At 41.0% G+C, this 19,701-nt stretch overlaps 1 protein-coding gene across 1 annotated transcript in view; it reads right to left on the reverse strand.

Annotated features, from left to right (window-relative positions):
• The window catches only part of SNX6 (sorting nexin 6), a 29,270-nt gene extending 19,316 nt beyond the window's left edge, over window positions 1–9,954 (reverse strand). Inside the window, exons 1-5 of the mRNA XM_061997932.1 lie at window positions 9,874–9,954; window positions 9,665–9,712; window positions 3,944–4,048; window positions 2,987–3,097; window positions 1,349–1,470 (exon numbers count right to left, since the gene is read on the reverse strand). Of these exons, the coding sequence (XP_061853916.1) occupies window positions 1,349–1,470; window positions 2,987–3,097; window positions 3,944–4,048; window positions 9,665–9,712; window positions 9,874–9,879 (392 nt within the window). The 5' untranslated portion in view covers window positions 9,880–9,954. The remainder of the gene's footprint in view (window positions 1–1,348; window positions 1,471–2,986; window positions 3,098–3,943; window positions 4,049–9,664; window positions 9,713–9,873) is intronic.
• Between the last annotated feature and the right edge of the window lie 9,747 nt (window positions 9,955–19,701).

A 19,701-nucleotide genomic window follows, 5' to 3' on the forward strand; every position in this document is an offset into this window, starting at 1 on the left:
CAGTTCAGCCAACTCAACTTTAAAGCAATTACTCATTTGTGATTTAATTAAGAGGAAGGCATTCTTATCATAACAAGTTTGCTAAAAGTAATTTTGCTTTGCAAATTCAGTGAGTAAGGTGCAACTTGTCTAGAAATGAGCAAGGGGCTCTTTCTCCCATTCTGAGGTCAAATGGTGAAATGGTAACACTTTTGCTTCCACTATGTGCAAGGAGGTTAAGATTTACATACCAGCAAACCAGCAGGGCCAGTGTTGGGAGATGTTTGATCTCAGTGACAGTAGTAGTCATTCAGTGAAGACAAAAAAGGAGGATGCAGAGGATGGAGGTGGCAGTAGAAGAAACCCAAAGTTTTCTGTGTTATCCAACCCCTAACCAGACCACAAGAGAATCATGATCAGGGCCGCTGGAAAACCACAGATTCTTTAAAATCTATAGTGTTCTGCTAATTTCCAGTTTTCTGCATATGAAGTGTATATCTACTCTGCTATAAACCATGTTGTACATAACACTATTACAGAGCTTTTTAAGACATTTGCTCACAGCAGCTGGAGTTCGGAGGGAAAGCAGCAGTTCTAAGAGTTCTATGTACTTTTCTTGCCAATTCAGAGCTCTTGATAGAAGCAGTCTAGAAGCAGCGTAAATATACACTTGAAAACTGAAACCAATGACAGGAAAAAGATCAAAGAAGTGAATGCATGATAAGGAAAGCGGATGAAGCAAGGAGAAACTTCACTGTGTAACTCAATATGGAACAAAAAACCTTAGAGCAGATATTTCAATAGACATTAAATTCATAGTAAGGAAAAATATTATTTTCAAGAATTATATTCTCCTTGTGCAAAAAAAAAAGGGAGCGTAAAAAAAAAAAGTATTTTCTAGTAACCTCCATATTTCTTCAGAAATAGATAGTTGGCATCTATATTTACTGTACCAACCACATGCAAAAATCCCTAGTTCAACCACTACACGTATAAATCTTAGTGTCTCATTACGCTTATAAAACATGGAGCTCCAGAACTAAAATTGATAGCGGTTACCCTCTCCTTTTGCAGATGTTCTGTGAAGAAATGTAACTAAGTATTTTTTTCCTTTAAAAGAATGTTCAAAAACAAGTTGGGTTGGTTTTTTTTTTTCCTGTTTCAAAAGTTCTTCCATTAATTATTTCTACCATTTTCCTAATGGCACTGATCATGATCACTAGTATAACTCTGGTTATGTAACAACTGGATTCTTAAGCCTACATCTCACAGAGAACCATTGTAGTGAAATCAGAAACACGGGACAGCAAACAGCAATAAAAGTTGAGGGATATTAAAAAAAAAAAAAGTAGTAATCGAGACTACATACGCCTCCAGTTCTTGTTTCATCTTGGTGAATTCTTCTTTAGTCATAGATCCTTCTCCTTCTCCAAGTTTCTGCAATTTCTCCCTTGAGGCATCAAAGTCAGGCCTGGGTGGTGCTGGTGGAATCTGGAATGGAATCAATTGGGGGTTTTATTTTAATCGCTCTTCTTCTCAGTCAAACAACATCTGATTAGCACAGGATCTGAAGACTGCCTGCAGCTTTTTAATATATGGCTCTCTCTTTCATCATTGATTACAGTATTTATAGATGAATTCTCTCATTCATAAGTTAGACACACTGAATTACTACACCAAATTTGGCCAAGTGCCCTCAAAGATTAATAAAGTATTCACTGTTGGCTTCAGTAGTTTAATTACAACAGAAACCAAATAATACCTAGCTTTCCATGACAATGAATTAAAACTCAAAATCATTATTTTACGATTAGTTTTGGTTTAGGTTATTTGGTAAGGATTATTGGTTTTTTTCTACAATTGTTTTCACACAATCCAAAACTTTAAAACAAAAAAATCATTCCATGTTGTTTGCAGGCACTAGTTCTTTCTTGCAGTACTGTTGTCATTAAAGATACATCTGTTGAAATAACAAAGCACACAGTAAACAAGTCTCTAGGTTAACCTTGTAACATAGCATATTACAATTGTAAAAGAAAACACCAGTTAAACTAACTGCTATAAGTAAATAGACACAGAACAAAGCTAAAGGATGCTTAAATTTTAGTTCACTGATATTTTCCCATTACATTAATGCAGTACAAAAAAAGAAAATCTGGCATCCAACCAGTCAACTGTCTGAAACTAGCTATTACTATACTGAAGGTCTAGTTACTTCAAATAGCTTTTCTGACTAAAAAGACTAGCTCCAGAATGGTATGGCACATCACAGATTATTTTCCTCATAATGTACCACTAGTCAATTACAAATATATGTTTACCTTCTGAATCCATAGACACCTCCCTAAACACAAAATCAACACTAACTTTCACACAGAGATGACAAATATTCCTGCTTGTAATTAAAGTATGAACAGAAACACCCATGTTTAATAGGCAGTATCATAAGGTGAGGAGGCCTGAAATAAACTTCGAAACCTAAGTTAAGTTGTCTATTAAGAGTTTCTGTAGTTGCAGATGGTATTTCATTGGGTTTTTCCCCTCCAACTGATTTATAGAGAAATAATTCTCACCTTCACAACAAAAACTGAAAAAGTCTAATTACCAAAACTCAGTTACTGCATTCTGCCACATCAGCTAAAACAAAGGCAACATGAAGTTTGTAACCAAGTTAAACATTAGCTCGCAAAAAACAATACCACCAAGTTGTACAGTTCACCTGTCTCCCACACTTTTAACACACTGGACTAAAAATACACTTGGATATGGAGTAAACTATGCACTCCTTAGGAGTGAAAGGCAAGAGAGTACGATAACTACAGCCACTTTCCTCCAAGCTTGCTTCAACATTAATTTTGTGTAATTGCATAAAATACAGTATCTGATCTGGTTTTAGAGGGAATTAACATCTACCATTTTTTCTATTGCATTTAACAGCAGTCACAAGTACTTTTGATATAGCCCGCAGGAAACAGTGCACATAAACCAAAAGAACTGTAATACTTACGATATAGCCAGCGTAGTCCTCATTCTCAACAAAAGAATCATGAAGCCAAATAAATTCTTCATGTTGCCGGACAACTGAAAATTCATTTTGTTTGAAATTTGGTAAGGAACTCTAGGAAGGGAAATGGAGGAAGAACTATGAAAAAAACCACAAACCCTAAACAAATCCCAAACACCAAATAATCCCCCAAAACCACAATGCTTTTCATTACTATACAAAAAAACATCTTGAAGGAACAAAAAAATAGCCTTGTAAAAATAATCCAACCGTCCAAGTAAGAATTTGTCAAAAAAACACATTCAAACAGCAATAATTATGACTGTCTTAAAGCAGCAATCAACTGTAATGAGTTGTTCAAAGAAGTTGTGGAGTCTCCAGCCTTGGAGATATTCAAAATCCAAAGAGACAAGTCCTGAGCAAAGTGCTCTGGTTCACTCTGACTTACTGGTGGGAGTGAGGGAGAAGATGCAACTACATGATCTCCAGAAACCTTATTCAGCCTCAACTACTCTGTGATTCTACAACCAATGAACTCAAATCTTAAAAAAACCCAAAAAACCCATACATGAGAAGTAAATAAAAATTATTCTCTAATGCACTTCCACTATGAAATATATTTTTAGAATCTGAAACTACGACTAATAAAAAACTATTGAAGAACACTAAGGTATATTAAGGATTCTATCTGCAATAGGCCAATTAATAAGCATGCAATGACAAGGCAACACATCAGTACAAAAAACTGAACGTCACTTTTTTTCCAAATTGATTTTAACCTCTTACATTTTTAACCATCTTTTTCTTAAGCACAGCAGTTACACAGTCTCTTAAATACAAGATAATGTTACTTTCTCATTTCTTTTGGATTGTGCTGCACTTGTTTCAATAAACAGTTGAAGCAACTTTGCTGTTCTATATAATTAAGAAAATGTTCAGTGTACAAACCCAGGCTTTTACCTTAGTATGGACAGTGAATTTCACCTTGTCCCTCTCACTGAGTGCATCTGAGATATCCACTTGCAGAGCAGCATCAGTCTGGAGATCTACATTTATTGCTCTAAGCTACACAAAGAAAAAGCTATTTAGCTTACATTAAAGAAAAAAAAAAAAAGGTATTTCTATTTCCTTTATTCTTCCCTTGAGAAGAACACTGATCCTGCAATGCTGAACAGCCTCAAAAGACTGAAGATAGATGACAAGAAAAACCCAACACTAGAAGATTATTTCCAGTGGGCAAAGAAATTCCAGCAGTACTCCTTATGGCACACACAATCATACAAATCATTTCCTTTACCGTACTCCCTGCTAGTGCCTTACTAACAAGTTAACAATATACAGAAATGAAAGTAATTCAGATGGTCAAAGCAAAGTACATTTACAGACAGAAGCAAGTTTTGTAGGTTTTTCTCTTCATACCTGTCTTCATTCCCCCACTCCCACAGATCAACAAACTGCTGTAAGTAAACGTATTGTAAAGGTACTTTTTAAGGTACTACGAATTGTAAATGTACTTTTAAGGAGAAGCAACAGCTAATGAAGACTTGGTTTACTCATATTGTCTTACACTATTCTTTTGTTTAACATTTGCTATGATACAGAGAAAAAGCTTAATAAATAATAGTATCTTGAACTGCACAGATCTGTCTTGAGGCAGTATTTTTCTGGGGAAAACAAAAATGTTTTGTTTTTTACAAAACAAAAAAATAAAACAATCAACCAAACAAACAAAAAAAAAATCAGAAAAAAAAACCACACAAAAACCCCAAAAAACAACAAAACAAATCACACAAGGAAAAAAAACCAGTCAAACACAAGATTTCAGTCTCTCCAAAATCAGCAGAGAAGTGCAAGGAATATGCCCCTTTTTCCACAAGACATGAAACCTTATCTAGCTCAGAAAATAATTCCAAAGTGAAATAAAAAAGAAACTGAGATAATGATCAAATATAGAAACACTGGAAGATTATCTGAGCACCTCAGTGTTTTGCAGTAACTGGACCAAAGGCTTTGGTGGTACTTGGTGAAACTAACCTCATCTAGTCTCCAACTGGAAATTCAAGTCCCCTCACCCTTACACCCGTGTTATTCTAGAGCACTTTGTCTCATGACAATTTTATCATCATGATCAACAGACTAAGGCTAACTCTGAAATCTTCTCCAGTCACATTGTCAAAAAATCTTTCAGCGTCACGCTCATGAGGCTTACTCTTTACTGTGACACTATGTTTTCTTTGACAATGCATTTTTTCTAGAAATATCACATTCTAAAGGATAAAAAAAGCTTTGCCATACAAGGATGGAGATATTTTTTTCCTTTAAAATTTTTCATGGCTGTTATTTTGAAGTCAGTAAAATGCAGTAAAATGCTTTAAGTGTCAGCAACACACAGTACAAAGGTTACACATGAGCAGATTTTCTTAGGTAACTCTGCAAGGCACTGAAACAGCACTAGATGAGAAGCATCAACAGCCACATCTTGTTTTCCATCAGTTATTTTAATCCGTATCTTCAGTCATAGTGGTCAGCTCCTACTCTAATTTTCTTGTTAACCTCACTGCACGGACATCTCTGCTGCCTACAAAGCAAAAATCAGACCAATATATTTTAGAATTACTGCATTAAAGCAAATCAAAATCATACAGTCTAGCACACTCTGCTAGGCAAGCAATTCATAACAGTTCAATAGTTATTACACAAATAGTAATAGCAGTTTCTTATAACCAAGCTGGAAACCACTAAAACCACTGCATAGTAACATATTCACACATGTGATTCAGGCATCTCTTTTGCTCTGTTTTCCCCGGGTTTAAGGGGTCACTGCCTCACAAAAGGTATATTATCATGCAATGATCCACTGCAGATCATTTCTCAGAGGCAGAATCTCCTAGCTCCTACTGAGTTTCCAGTGTGCTTAACATCTAATTTGGGAAAGAAAAATACAATCTGACATACCAATGTCTGCCTTATGTCATGACACCACATTTTTCAGCTTGTAAAAAAGTTTTTAGTGGTTACACTGTCTGGGGTACTATTTGTTTTTCTCCCCCCCCCATAATACATTATCAAACAGAGCAATCTCAGCAAATAATCTGGATTATCCACACGGTATTTCTGTAATCTTTCACAGGTCACAAAAAACTTACTAAAATGCTTTTTTTAAAAAAAAAAAAAAAGCTACAATACCAGATTCTGAGATTTGGTACAGCAGCTGTTCACGTGTGTGAGTAGGGCACACGCTGGCTCTAGCACAGCACACCCTGGCCATAGGCACTACTTGCAGCTTTAGAAACAAAATGCTCATCTGTGCTGAGAAAAATGAAGAATTACCTAAACATGACAACTTCACTCATGACATACAACTGCAAAGGAGTATTTGTTTTATTTACAGCAAGCTAAGTTTGTAATAGTTTTGAAGAGCTGAATCATATGTTAAATTATGCCATGTAGCCTGAGTGCCAACAGGGAATATTTTCATCTGCAATGGTAATGAAGCATTTATGAAAGGTGTCAAAGACAATCAGAAAGCTCAAGAACTTTAAATGCATTCATGTGACACAATGGTTCACGTTTCACTACTGGGAATTAAATTCACAAACAACATCATCACATAAACTTCAACAATCTCTTCACCATTGCTTCTAAAAGAAAACCACCACCAACAGATGGGCTTCTAGTCACAAAGGGAGTAAAGTCCCTTCGTACCTTACTCCCCTCCCCAATCTAATACCTATAACATAGCATAGTAATTTTATACTTAGTTACATACTCTACAACCATGCTGAACAGCTTGCAAAACAAATGCTAACTTACTTCACCTGCTTTACAGTTTCCTACACTATACCAAGGAAGTTCCTGTGTTATTCAAGGGTTTAGAAAACACCAGAAGCCAAAACCAGGGCTAAGGGATGTTACAATATTAAAAGAGAACACAAAACAAGGAGAGGATTTAGCATCTAAGCGCCTGCTCGAGGATTAATTATATTTCAAATGATAATAGAAGGATGCTGGTAGAGACAAGGGAAACAACCAGACCTTGTCACCTGTTAACAACAGTATGCTCCAAGCTCTTTTAAAAACGCTACAGAAAAAGGACCCTTTCTTCAGGAGGTTTTCTTTACAGGCAGATAAATACACAAGAGCAGGAGAAACAGATAATACTTTCACAACAAAAGATTACTAAGTGTCTTTGGCATTAAGTTTCTAGCAGACCTGTTCTAAGGGATAGCTCACTTCCTCTAAACCAGTAGAGACAAATATCAGTCAAGTCAGCTAAGATTTATGTAGCCATAAAATACACAAGACAGTACTAGCAGAGCAATACTATACCACCTATCAAAACATGTATTGTTTATGTTAGAGAGCACAAAGAAAACTCAACAGGAACAGAGTTATCCCAAGCAAACTCAATAGTATCTTCCTAAGTGAGATTTAGAAAAGCAACTCTCACAAGTCCATTTTATGCACACCATTTATGATGAGTCCTGTCTACAGACCACGCACTGCTACTTCCTCAAAGATGATTCTCAGTGTTCTGTTCTACAATTTTCCAGAAAAAGCTCTGTATGGTGTAACACAGTGGTCTGAAAATTACTGTTTGATGTGGCATGAGCACAATTTGCAGCTCTCTTTCCATCTCATCATCCCCACATTAAACTTAACACAACTGTACCTGACCAACATAATTCTGAAGAGCTAGAACTACAGTTGTCATAGCAATATCTGAATTCTGGAAAGAGTACTGATTTTCAAAATTAAAAGTTCAATTACTCTAACGAAAAGTTACCATCCATGCTTTCAAATAAAGGTTTGAGACACTTATTTTAATCACAGAGGAAGGCAACAAATCAGAATCTAGTAAACACTTTATGAAAAGCTGTGTATTTTTACTACTGCTACTAAGGAAGAGGGAAAAAAAGTTAAGGTTTTGAATTTTAAAGCTCAGCAAATCCATTAACTGCCAGCACTGCTTTTGATTAGATTTTCTGTATCATATTCAAAACCATGCAGAAAACTACTTTTGTTTTACCCCAGGGATTTACACAGCAATAAAAAAATAAAAACAAAACCAGAGTGACTGAAAAGAAGATACCTAAAAAAAAATAAGGAAAGGAGAAGGACACTGTTCTGGTTTAATTCCTCAGTGCTGGAAGAAGACTGAGGAGGGAAAAAAAAAAAAAAAACAGCACTTGGCCAAGTGAGATGATGCAAGTTGTCCAACAGCACAAACAAGACTGCTACGAGATTTCTTAAGGCTTTCAAATTACCTTGTGAACTCTGGCTACTTGTAGCCTTGGAGAGAAAACATGTAACCAATCAACAAAAGAAGTTTCACACAGGATCTGATCTACGTTTTTAAATTCTACCTGCACCTTCAGATACAGACAAATTAACTGCGCACTTCCATGTCTGTTCCTAAATATCAGGGACAATCTACGTAACACACAAGTTTATAACTAACAAGTTCTTCAGTCCTTGTTCTGAAGGCACCCAAAGGACAACAACTTCTACCTTCTCTCTTTTTTATCTAGTGTTTTTATTAAAGTAGCTGTATAACTAGAGGCAAAAGCTCTACAGTGGCTAGAATCATCGTAATAGAACACTAAAATTCCTTTTTAAATTTCTGATCATAAACTGAAAAATAAAATGCACTTAATACCTACCATATGCATACAGTCAAAAATTGTTTGGTACTGAACATTATATTTGACACTTGAGCAGAGCATGCATGGTAAAAGCATATACCAATACAGGGGTTTTCAGATCTTGTGTTTTTTAGTAATACACTGTCTATAGCCACTTTAATAATAACCAGCATCAACCACAGCAACTTAAGTAACTGCTCTCCTACCTTGCTCAGAGGCAGTCTTTCTCAAGATACTAACTGATAAGGGTAATCGGTCTGAATAAGTTATACCATATGAGCTGATTTGTTGCTTGAGTAAGGCAGGCAAGTTAAAGAGGTGGATGCAGCAGTTAAAAAGAGAAATAAAGGCCAAGAACCAGTAGGGCAGAGAAAAAGAATTTCTCAGTAAGAAACATAAACGTGGCATCCTGTCCCAACAACACAACTTCTTTTTCATAAAGAGTTTATTTTGCAGCGTGTGCCCGCAATGTAAAGGTCCCATTGTTATGAATGGAAAAGCCTCCAGGGCCCGGGGAGAGGGCAGGACTGTTCACCTAGGCCGTGGCTCACGGTTAATGATGAGACCTGATGCTCTGTCCACACGGCTGCTCAGCCCAGTCGGGGCCACAGCACAGTCTGGGTGTGTGCGGGGCTGGGGGGCACGGATCGGAGCAGGGAAGGGCACGAGGAAATAATATGAATCTCTAGCAACACACTCAAGCAATTCCAACGAAAAGGTATGAAAGGACTGCCCTTCCAAAACTTGGGTGATAGAACAATGAAAAATCCAACGCAAAGCAAAGCACAGGCACACAGAGACTAATGTCAGACGGAGGCTGTGCTATTCTCACATTCGCAGACCCCGGCGGCCGCGCACCCCGGACCCAAGCTGCCTGCCTCCCCGGCATCCCGCGCCCCTCCTGCTACCCACGCAACGGGCTCGGGCCGGGCCGGGCGGCAGCCGGAGGGCCCGCCGGGGGACGGGATGTGGCCCGCCCTCACCCACCCCACCTCATCCCACCTCCTGGGTCCCTAACGCCGCCTGCGACACTTACACCTCGGTCCTCCTCCGAGAGGAAATCTGGGCCGTCGTCCGAGCCTTCCTGCTGGGGGTAATGAGGAAGAGGCGCGGCGGGCCAGGGGGACGCGGAGGGGCACGACCGGCGGTAGGGACGGTGTAGAGAGATAAAGCGCACAGGTTAGCGACCCGGCCGCGCCCGCCCGCCCCGCCCCGCCCCGGCACCGCGGCCGCCCCGAGACCCACCATCATGGCTGCTCGCAGAGCTCCGCGCCCGCCGGCCCTCCCCCCGCCAGCCCGCCCAGCCCGGCGACCAGCGGCGAGGCGGGGCTGCGGCGCGCGGGGCGGGACGGGGCGGGGCGGGGCGGTGGCGAGCGGCACCTCTCGCGAGGGAGCGGCGGCCGCGGGACGCTCACACCGGGCCCGCCCCGCCCCAGCCGGTGCACGCGGGCCGTGGCAGTGGGCCCGCGGCCGTGCGCTGGGTCGTGCCGCCGCAGCAGCAGCGCTGCCCGCGCTCGCTGGCGGATCTGGCGGGCACCGAGAGACTCGTATTGAGAGCGCAGCCGCGCTTGCGTTGGGAATCTTTCCCGTGTGCGGTTTGCAGAAGCGAGAGGGGCTTTGTTCGTGCGCGCGGAACTGAAAACGTTGGGCAGGCCGAGAGCAACTGTTCAGCCTCCTGAACCCCGCGTCACCAGCAGAACAATGTCTGCTGCCATCTTTGACTTTGGCTTGCCTGCTGGCCTTCCCGCCGTTGCTGTCAGAGATGGGTCTCGCAGCACCAGCTCCTCACTACAGGCATTTGTATGAGCGCCTGTGTGAGACCATACTCTTACACAGGGATAGAAGTTACGTAGTTCTTAATGTGCCTTCGACTGATGGGCAGTTACGTGCCTAGGATTGATGACTGCCATTCATTCAGGCTAAGAAATGGAGCTGTCAAATTCCCCTTTGTCTAAGGGCAACGGAAAACTTCAGCATCTGCAGGCTAAACTAAATAGAAGCATATAAGCAGGGCGGGTAGGGAGTCCATGCCAGAGACTGCATTTTTCTGTGAACCAGAGCTCGAACAGTGAAGAAAGAGCCTGAGGGTGGGGTTTCATGATGAGCAAAAACGGATCTAAATGTGTGTTGTTGCTGAGAGCTAGCGGCAGGTGTGGACGTGAGCATTCCCATGGGCATACAGATGAGGGCATGGGTCCAGCTGCAAATTTATCCTGCAGCAAATTACTATTTTCCATCCAAGTCAGCTCCATAATCCAGCAAAGTCCATCATTACACAAGCACTCCTGAGACAGGACACCCGCTTGCCACAGTAGCACTGTGGATTTATGCGGGACTAAGCAGATCAGGAAACGAGGCCTTGAGAAGCACAGCCTCAAGATAAGTGAAGAGGTGGCTTTCTGACCTCCACACCACTTAGAAGTGAGCTTTGGAATTCAGAGATGGAAATTATCTCTTAGAAATTGTTCTTACTACAGCTGCAGAAAGAAGCCCTTGGTTATTCATTTTGTAAATAATTCAAAAGCTTTTCTTTAAACACTTTTCACTTTTCTGTCTTTCATGTCTGTTTCTTTCATGTCTGTTTCTGTCTTGACAAAGAAATAAAGTACCTCATCCAAAGTACTGGCTATACAGAATATCATCCAAAGTACTGACATTACTTGGATCAAGAGAAGAAAAATATTTCACAAGATACTGAGAGTGTGCAACCTCGGTTTAAACATCAGCCTTGTCATGCTGAAGCAATGAAGTCAAAATAACACAGGAAACTGATTTCTGGGGATTCAGTTGCATACCTGTTTGGGACACAACCTGGGCGCAGTACCATACTAGTACTCCACTTAGCAACCATCTGTTTTTCTGGAAAAACTAAAATCAGTGACAGACAGAGGTTGTTTTTCATGTAAAATGTTTATTTGTTGTTGTTAATACATTGTTGTAGAACCAAAGAGCACAGATCAAAGAGTTCAGAAAAAGTTTCACAAGTGAGAGACAATTCCCCTGACAATTTCAGGAGACAGGTGAGTGGAACCACTGGCTGGTGTGAATCCATCAGAGGTGCATCTACAAAAAATAAGGTTATGTTGCTTTCCAGTGGCTCTAGTAGCACTTTGGTCACGTTTTGAATGACACAGAGGCTCATGAGGGACATATTCTGAAACAACAGCAGTACTGTGGCTCTAAAGGTGCTCTGTACCGAATGATGCCTAAAGTGCCAAGCAGCAATACTATCCATGATACAAATCTTTTGTCCTGCCCTGATGATCTTATCCTAGTTCCATGCCTTGCCCTACTTTCATCCCCATGCTCCTCCCCACTGGAAGAACTCTGCTGATTGCATGCTGTTTCTGCTTTGGCAGCTGAGAGACAGATCATATATGCCATGGGGCAACCCTAGTTACAGAGAGAAGACCAGCACTACCCCATCTCAGGGGCTCTTCTATCAAGTTTAATAAGCCTGTTCTCAGGCTGCAGGATCACATGTGGTTTCCTTTGACAGCTGAGCTCACTCCACCTAGGGAGTTTCCATCTTGGCTGTTTGCACACTCTGTGTCTACATAACAGTAATAAACCGAGTCAGTGAACTAAATATAACCCAGCAAGAAGGAAGTTCTAAGCTGCAACTGAGGCAATCTGACAGCGCTTTGGAACCGTCACATTGCCACCTTCCTTCTCGCCACACCTGGCTGTCTACTTCACACGAATTCTGGTCTTCAGCAGGCCCTGACCCCAGTCAGCCTGTCTCACCAGCAGAAAGATTACGTGGGATAAAGGCAGGAAAAAGTGTTCTTCCCATTGCCTCTGATCAGTTGTACGGATGGCCCAGAGGAGGATGCAGAAGTTTGAAGCTAGAAGAAATTAAAGTCCTAGGACTCTCAAATAACATGTTGCAAAATTTTTTGCTTTACCAACATCTCACTTTTGCTCCCAGGCATGCTCTGATTCACTCAGATAGTCATTTTTTGTGTCCATCTTCCTCCCTTTTTTCCCTCATTTTTTTCTTTTCAGTTACTGTGTTTTATTTTGTCTCATTTTTAGCTGCTAAACTGTTCATGCAAGGATCGTCATTGCTGTGATTTTACAGAGACATAAGTAGAAAGAGGGAGGAATAAGGGGAAGCTGCTGCACTATTGTGACCCATAGGTCTGGATTTGTAAAGTATTTCCCTGCTAAGACTCGAAGTGTCAGTAGATGGTGGTATACACATATTCTTAGGAATGCTTTTCGGCCGAAGTTTACCAAACAGTAACGTTTCCTTTGTGTTCGAGCGTGATATCCCCGGAAACTTAAAAGCCACACAACTAGAGAAATTTTTGGTTTTTATCAGGGAATCACTGCAGAGATCTAAAGGCTTTGCACGCCCGGGATCATGCAGTACTACCTGTACAGTATGGCTAATCATGGACTGAATGAATGCAAGTGTTTGATACGTGCAAGTGCTGTCATTCTGATATTTCATTAGCTGATAAATATATTTGAAAAGCTTGAGGGACTATTATTCATGCGCATTTCCCTTTTGAGAAGCCTCTCGACTTCCCTCTCTAAACCTAATTACTCTCAGTTTCCTTTAAACAACCCAATGTATTGTTCAGGTCGAGCTCAAATACAGCATCTTGCAGACAAACAGTGGTCATCGGGACCAGCCCTCCTGTATCTCAGTGCCAAATTGATTCACCCTTTCGTTTCATCTTTGAGATGAAAATATTTTATTCCCTGACATACTTAATTTAATTTTTCTCTACTGCTGCTAACTGAAACTGTACTGAGGAACTGCATCATTAAGGCTATATTGTAGGGTAGGTTTTTTTGTGGCAGAGAAGATATTGATTTTTCTTTTTAAAATGTAATCATTTGCCTTTTATTTCTGTGGAAAACTAGAGCTTTTAAGTGTAATGTTCTGAGAAGATTAAAGCTGAAGAAGAAAGAGGCTTCAAAATCTTATTATAAAACCAGTCTAAAAAGCTCAGTTAGCAAGAGAGGCTTTTTACTTGTTATGGATATAGGTCACTTTACAGCAAAAATTACTATCAAACCAATCATATTCTTTTAGGAACACAAAGAAGATGTGAGCTGTAGGATTAAAAGAACGGGGGGGGGGGGGGGGGGGAAGGTATAATATTCTAGAGAAGAAAGAGAAATATAGCTTAGTACAGTATGTGCCTAGTAACTTCTAGTCACTCTGAAGAATAATAATTTCCATTAGAAAAATAAATGAATAAATAATCTGTTTCTCAGTGTGGAATAGACTTCTGTGAATTCCAAAGCATAATGGGACCATATGCAAATAATAAGGATGTGTGGGTTTCTATTCAGACTGCAGGGACCCTGAAAAGCCTCACTCTGCAGTTTTAAAAACCCTGGCCTCCTTGTGCCAGATGCTGACTATATGAATGCATATATATTGTAATGCAACTCAGCACACTTACTCGCTAGGGAAGAATCACATGTTTTCTTTTTGCCTTTTAAAAATTCATTTACATGACATTATAGACACATTCTGTCCTTGTCTACCATGAAAGACCATATACAGCTACATCAGTGCAGAAAGCTGAACTATCTAAACCCTCATTTTCACCAGTGCCATGAACTAATGCCAAGAACCTGTAAGGGGAAGAATATATTACCCACTAAATAGAGGTGAACATTCCTCATTCTGAGCTCTGAATCTTCTGAAGTTTTTTTGCATTTTTGGATTGCATACTTTATTAACCTAACCATCAAATTTCTGTAACAGATTTTAGGCAGTCATTGCTCTATGCAAATATTTCATTGCAAGTGAGTGCACGAGGAGACTGCATCTCCCATAGCTCTTGTAGGATTGTCTAGAAAAGAGCTTATAAAGAAACTCTCTTCTTCCCTGGCACACAAGGATGCATAGATATGTTTAGAAATAAAATTACAGACCTATCAGCACTTCAGCCACCTACTCTGGACTTAGAGTCATCACACTCATCTCTTTTCCTAAACTCCGGTCCCTTCTCTATAAACTAGTCGAAACATGAAGCACTTCAGGGAATATTCTGAGAGAATCCTTTTGTATCACTCTTTACAATTCTTAATGCCTTTCTTTAAGACAAAGCCAGGATTTATGCCCTCACCTGTGCCCCAGACTAAGCGTTCTACTTGCACTAAATACTGGCAGAAAATTACTGTAACACAATTTATTATTATAATAGAAACAGAAAAAAACCTTCTTGATGACACTGCAGCTGAAACCAGGGAGATTCTTTTCCCATCTTGCTTGTCAGGTTTCTAACTTTAGAGCTGCCTGGTTTAATCCGTGGTTTGTGAAGGACAATAGGAATGCTCTGGGATATTGGCCTCAGAGAAGTCTTAACTCTATCAATCGGTAACTGCAATGGTAGGAGCATTATGGGAGACTTCTCTGAAGGATTTTTATTACTTTTTTTCCACATCAGATGTTAGTGAGCCTGAGGTTAAAATACCAGAAGGCCATTTACAGTAGTGCTTTCATCAGGGCTAGCACCGATGATTCTTGTCAGGGCTAGGGAATAGTAAAATAGATTGAGAAAAAAACACTCAGTGTAAATAGGGCCTTGTTGGTGAAAGTGTGACCGAGAAGGATAAAAAGCAGATTTGCTAACACTGACCTCATACACGTCATTCCTCAAAGGCCACTCTGCCCCAGCAGGACAGCACCAGACAGGGCAGACAAAGCAGCTCTTGTCAGGTCTTGTCACTGGTACAATCATGGGTATCAGGAAAGACTGCACAATGCTTCTTATTTTGCCAGAACAGACTGAATGACACTTTCTGTCTAATTCAGTAGATACCTATTGTTGGGGACTATTAGTAATTATTCTTGGTCTTTTGCTCCTTGTTATCTTATTTCCTATTTCTGCTAATACTTTGTTGTTGTTGTTTGCTTTTCTATTAATTGTTCCCTCTTTTTTAATATTTAGCATTTTTCCTTCCTAATCTTTCATTCCCCTTCCAATCTGTCTCTTCTCTTTGCTAGACCATCCCATTCTGTGCCCTGATTTCCTTTGGTCTTGCCTGAAGACAACTGTCTGTCCTCTCTTGCTCACTGCAAAATGACACCTGTCCCCTCACTTCCAAGCCTTTAGGCCCCCCCTGTAATTACAGCTCATTCTATTTTTTTGTCTCTTCTTACTCTCAGTCTTGCATTCAGTCTTCTGTTCTCCTACTGTGCTCCTCACTGGCTTCTTATTCATTTCAATTTGACTGTCACCCTCTTTCTTGTCTGGCAGGTAGCCACATGCTTCTGAGTTCTCTCCGGAAAACCTTGGATGTCTCCTAGCACATCCCATGAATGCCAGTAGTATTAGAGCATCACTTGCAGCATGAGAGAACATGATGACCACTAACCTGGTCTGCTTGAGGCAACATTCATAAGCTTGCCAAATAATAACTGAGTGTCCTTTGTCTTCTTACATGTAGGAAGGTGAGCCTTACCTGACCAGCATCCTAAAGACTTTCTGACCAAAGGGATCTTATTCAAAATGATCAAAGGTAAGGCAACAAAAAGAAAACCACACACATTATTTCCAATATATGTTTACCAGAGAAAAAGCTGAGTTTGATAGATGCCATCAACCAGCATTAAAACAACAATCAGCTGCAGCATTATTTAATGGCCAGGGACAGCTCTGCAAACGTGATGATGTCTGACTCAAAACCAACGCTGCTTGCATCTCCACATGAATCAGTTGTGACACTCATATTAAAGCACAGCTGCTAGGGAGCAGCCCCCCTAACACACATCCTATGTCTCATTCACAGTCTCCAATGTCTGCTTGCCCAGCCAAAAAAAATAATGTTATAGACTGCATCCAAATGTGTGTCTTTTTTATACAGTCTCTTCAGAGCCAGTGGCCTTAGGAGGGACTTGAGGGGTAGTTTAAAAAAAACAAAAAAAAAAAATCAGGCCCCACAGACTTTGGCTGGCCAAGCCCATCACCTTCTTGGCTCTTTTTTCCCCGACTTAAAAGCTATAGAGACACAGATGCTTGTTAATTTTAAATCATGTTGGATCATCAGTAGCAATCTGAGGCATTGTTTAAGATGCAGCCACACAGAGCACTCACTGTCAAGCTTCACTGCAGTTCTACTTCCAGTTCTCTACTTTTGAGTTGATGTCTCCCAAGACAGCTTGGCTTGACTGATGGTGTTCATCACAGGAGCTGCACGGAATAACTAATTTCCATGGTGTGACTGCCAGCCCTGGAGCTGCAGCCCAGCCTTCCAGACAGGCCAGCTCTGCTTGGCTCATCACCCATCTTTTCTGGACCTGGAGATGCTGTTACGTAAAGCAACTACAGAGCATAGCTTGTGTTAAGCCCATCAAAGCCTACACTTCTGCTGAGGGAGTCACCCCTACTCCTGTCCCCCTGCTCCCTCTGTGAAACCATTTACCTGGTTTTCTTGCAGGATCAATTACCAACTGGCTCCCTTGAGCCCACATGATAGGAACATAGGAAGAGTATTCAGGGTAGCACCCCTATTTTGATCAGCAGTGAGGTTTTACGTTTCCTTAAACCAATCAGGAACCCTCTCGTGGCATTACTAATTGATTATTTCAACCTGCACGTCAGTGAAGATGTGCCCACAGGTACGTTACAATAAAGCATTCTGCTGTGAAAATCAGTGAGCACACCAGAAAAAAATCATGGGGCTCATGCTATGGTGTTTTGGAGTAGTGTGGTGGTTTTCACTGACAGACCAGATGTGCCATTAGACAAACACTCTGAGCCTCAGTGCAAAGTCAACTGGGACAGATTGCACCAAAACAGAGGTTTGCACAAAGCACGGGTGGCTGCAGATAACAAAAGCACTTGTCCCTCGGCCTTGTGACAGTGGCCTGGCCAGGCTATATTCTTGAATGAAGGCTAATGGAATAGCATTTGGATCTCCTTTAGCACTTTATTGATTTTCAATAGTCCTGCAGCCAAGGTAAAGATAATGTGATACTATGAGAGGTTAGATGTTCATAAGGAGAAATTAGAACTGTATTTCTGTGTTTCAGAGCAACAAGCCTTATGTTGCTCTGTTGGGAACTGAAGTGTTTGGTATTTGAGACACCGACCCGTACTGCACATGGTCAGAGAGAGACACTTGTAATACTCATGAGCAGGTTCAGTACCAGCACTTCAGAGAAGACTTGAGCACCATTACAGGATCAGGTGTTCAGAGAAGCAGTGAGCAGTGTTACAGATGCTTTTTGTCCCAACTGATCAGTGTATGCTAGAGGGAAGAAAGCACTTGTGCTTTGACTTTGTTTTTTGTTTTTCCACACCTGTGCTTTTTGCATCTGAGTAGGTGGATCTGATGGTAAACAGATGGACCACATGTGGCCAAATGCTGGGCCACTGCAAATGGGAACTGAGCAATAGGAACCAGCCTAGGAGATGCTTCCAGTTTTCCTGCTGGGATCAAGTTCTGCTTCCCAAGGTACACAACCAAATCCAAAGCATAATTTTGGGTTTGGGAAGCTCAGCTGTGGTAACATAACTGCTATCTTCAGAGCTATCCACAACTATCACCGCAACTGTTACGTGTAGGGCCAAATCCTGCTGATACATGGAATAACATGGGCACCAAAAATCTTCTATCAGGGCGGTGTTTGGCTCCATGCAAAAGGCAGGGGAGGGAGTTCAGTGCCCTGTTCACTGCTGCTAAGTTCCCAGGCCTCCCTGTTAGCTCTCTGCCCCTGAGGTAGACACTGTACAAGCTCACAAAACAATACATACCAGGAGCAGAACAGGGAGCTGTGCCTCAGGACTGGGTGAGGCATCCCCATCCAGGCCAGAGAAAAAACAGGGAAGTATATTCAGCCTCTCTTCTGGAGTGGGTTCCTTGCAGTTTGTGCACTAGAGCTGTTAAAGACAGGTTTGGCACTGAGAGTGTAAAGACCTACAGAACAGAGCTACAAGGGAAACACAGACCCTTCATAATCTATTTTTAAGAATTACTTCAGGGAGATTACTCATGAGCAAGAAAGTCAGGAATGCACCTCCTTCCACTCAGCCTTTCTGCTAGTGCAAATCAATGTTTTTCCATTAAAGTCAATGGAGCTTTGCTGATTATATGAAGCCAAGATCATCATGCACAATTTATTTGCTCTAGTCATTTGATAATATTCTGCAATGGGAAATCTTTTACCTCTGCTTCTTTTTTAAAAAAACAAAGGACCCATGCTATTTCAGATCACTATATTTTTCTCAAGTCTCACCTTCTCAAAATTTCTTTTGTTATTTCCCACTTGAGGGGGCAGCTATGACAAAGTGGCTGAACAAAACCTTCAGATTTACCCAGATGTAGCTCATTTCCCACCATTTAAGGCAGTGCTATTCTTGGAATTTGCACTTTGAAGTCTCCCCACCCAGAGAATCAGGCCAAAGACAGGCATCATTGCAAAGCCCGACTGCAAATGCACCAAATAAAAGTTTTAGGTTAGATTCTGCCTTTCTCTTAGGAAAAAAAAATAATTTCTTTGCTACATTTCTTATTTTACATCTCCATATAATCACCTAACTGTAGTACTGAAGACTGAGGAGTTCTAGTAACATGTCCTGGCAATGGATTCCCCATCCAGTCTGGGCTGACTTTTCTTAGCTCTGGACTTCATGTAGTACTGTCTCCCAGTCATAAAATCAGCTCTGAGCCTCCAACAGCTACGACTTGTGCTTAATCATGACTACTTTATCTTATAATGCACCTTAATTTCTGCTCCATAAAATCCCCCAACATGCCATAGTGGTACAATACTGTATCAAATCCTGCAAGCACAACTGAATTGACCTACAGCAAGTTGGTACCTGTGAGAGAAGCTTATGGGAAAGGACAGCAAAAAGTGGCATACTGTTGATTCATTAGGTCACGGTTTCCCCTCTGCAACTATTCCAAACCAGTGCCCTAAGGTACACAGGGCTCTGACTTCCACATGAATCATAAAATACTTTGGCTGCTTGAGGTGTGATTGTGAATAACGTGTAACCTTTGAGATGAGCTACAGCAAACCACCAGAGCGTGTCAGGCTTAGGAAGGCTCTCTGTTAAATCTACACATTTGCAGCTCAAGTCCCCTTCCAGC

Source organism: Colius striatus, chromosome 6 (assembly GCF_028858725.1).
Source record: "Colius striatus isolate bColStr4 chromosome 6, bColStr4.1.hap1, whole genome shotgun sequence".
Lineage (NCBI taxonomy): Eukaryota > Metazoa > Chordata > Aves > Coliiformes > Coliidae > Colius > Colius striatus.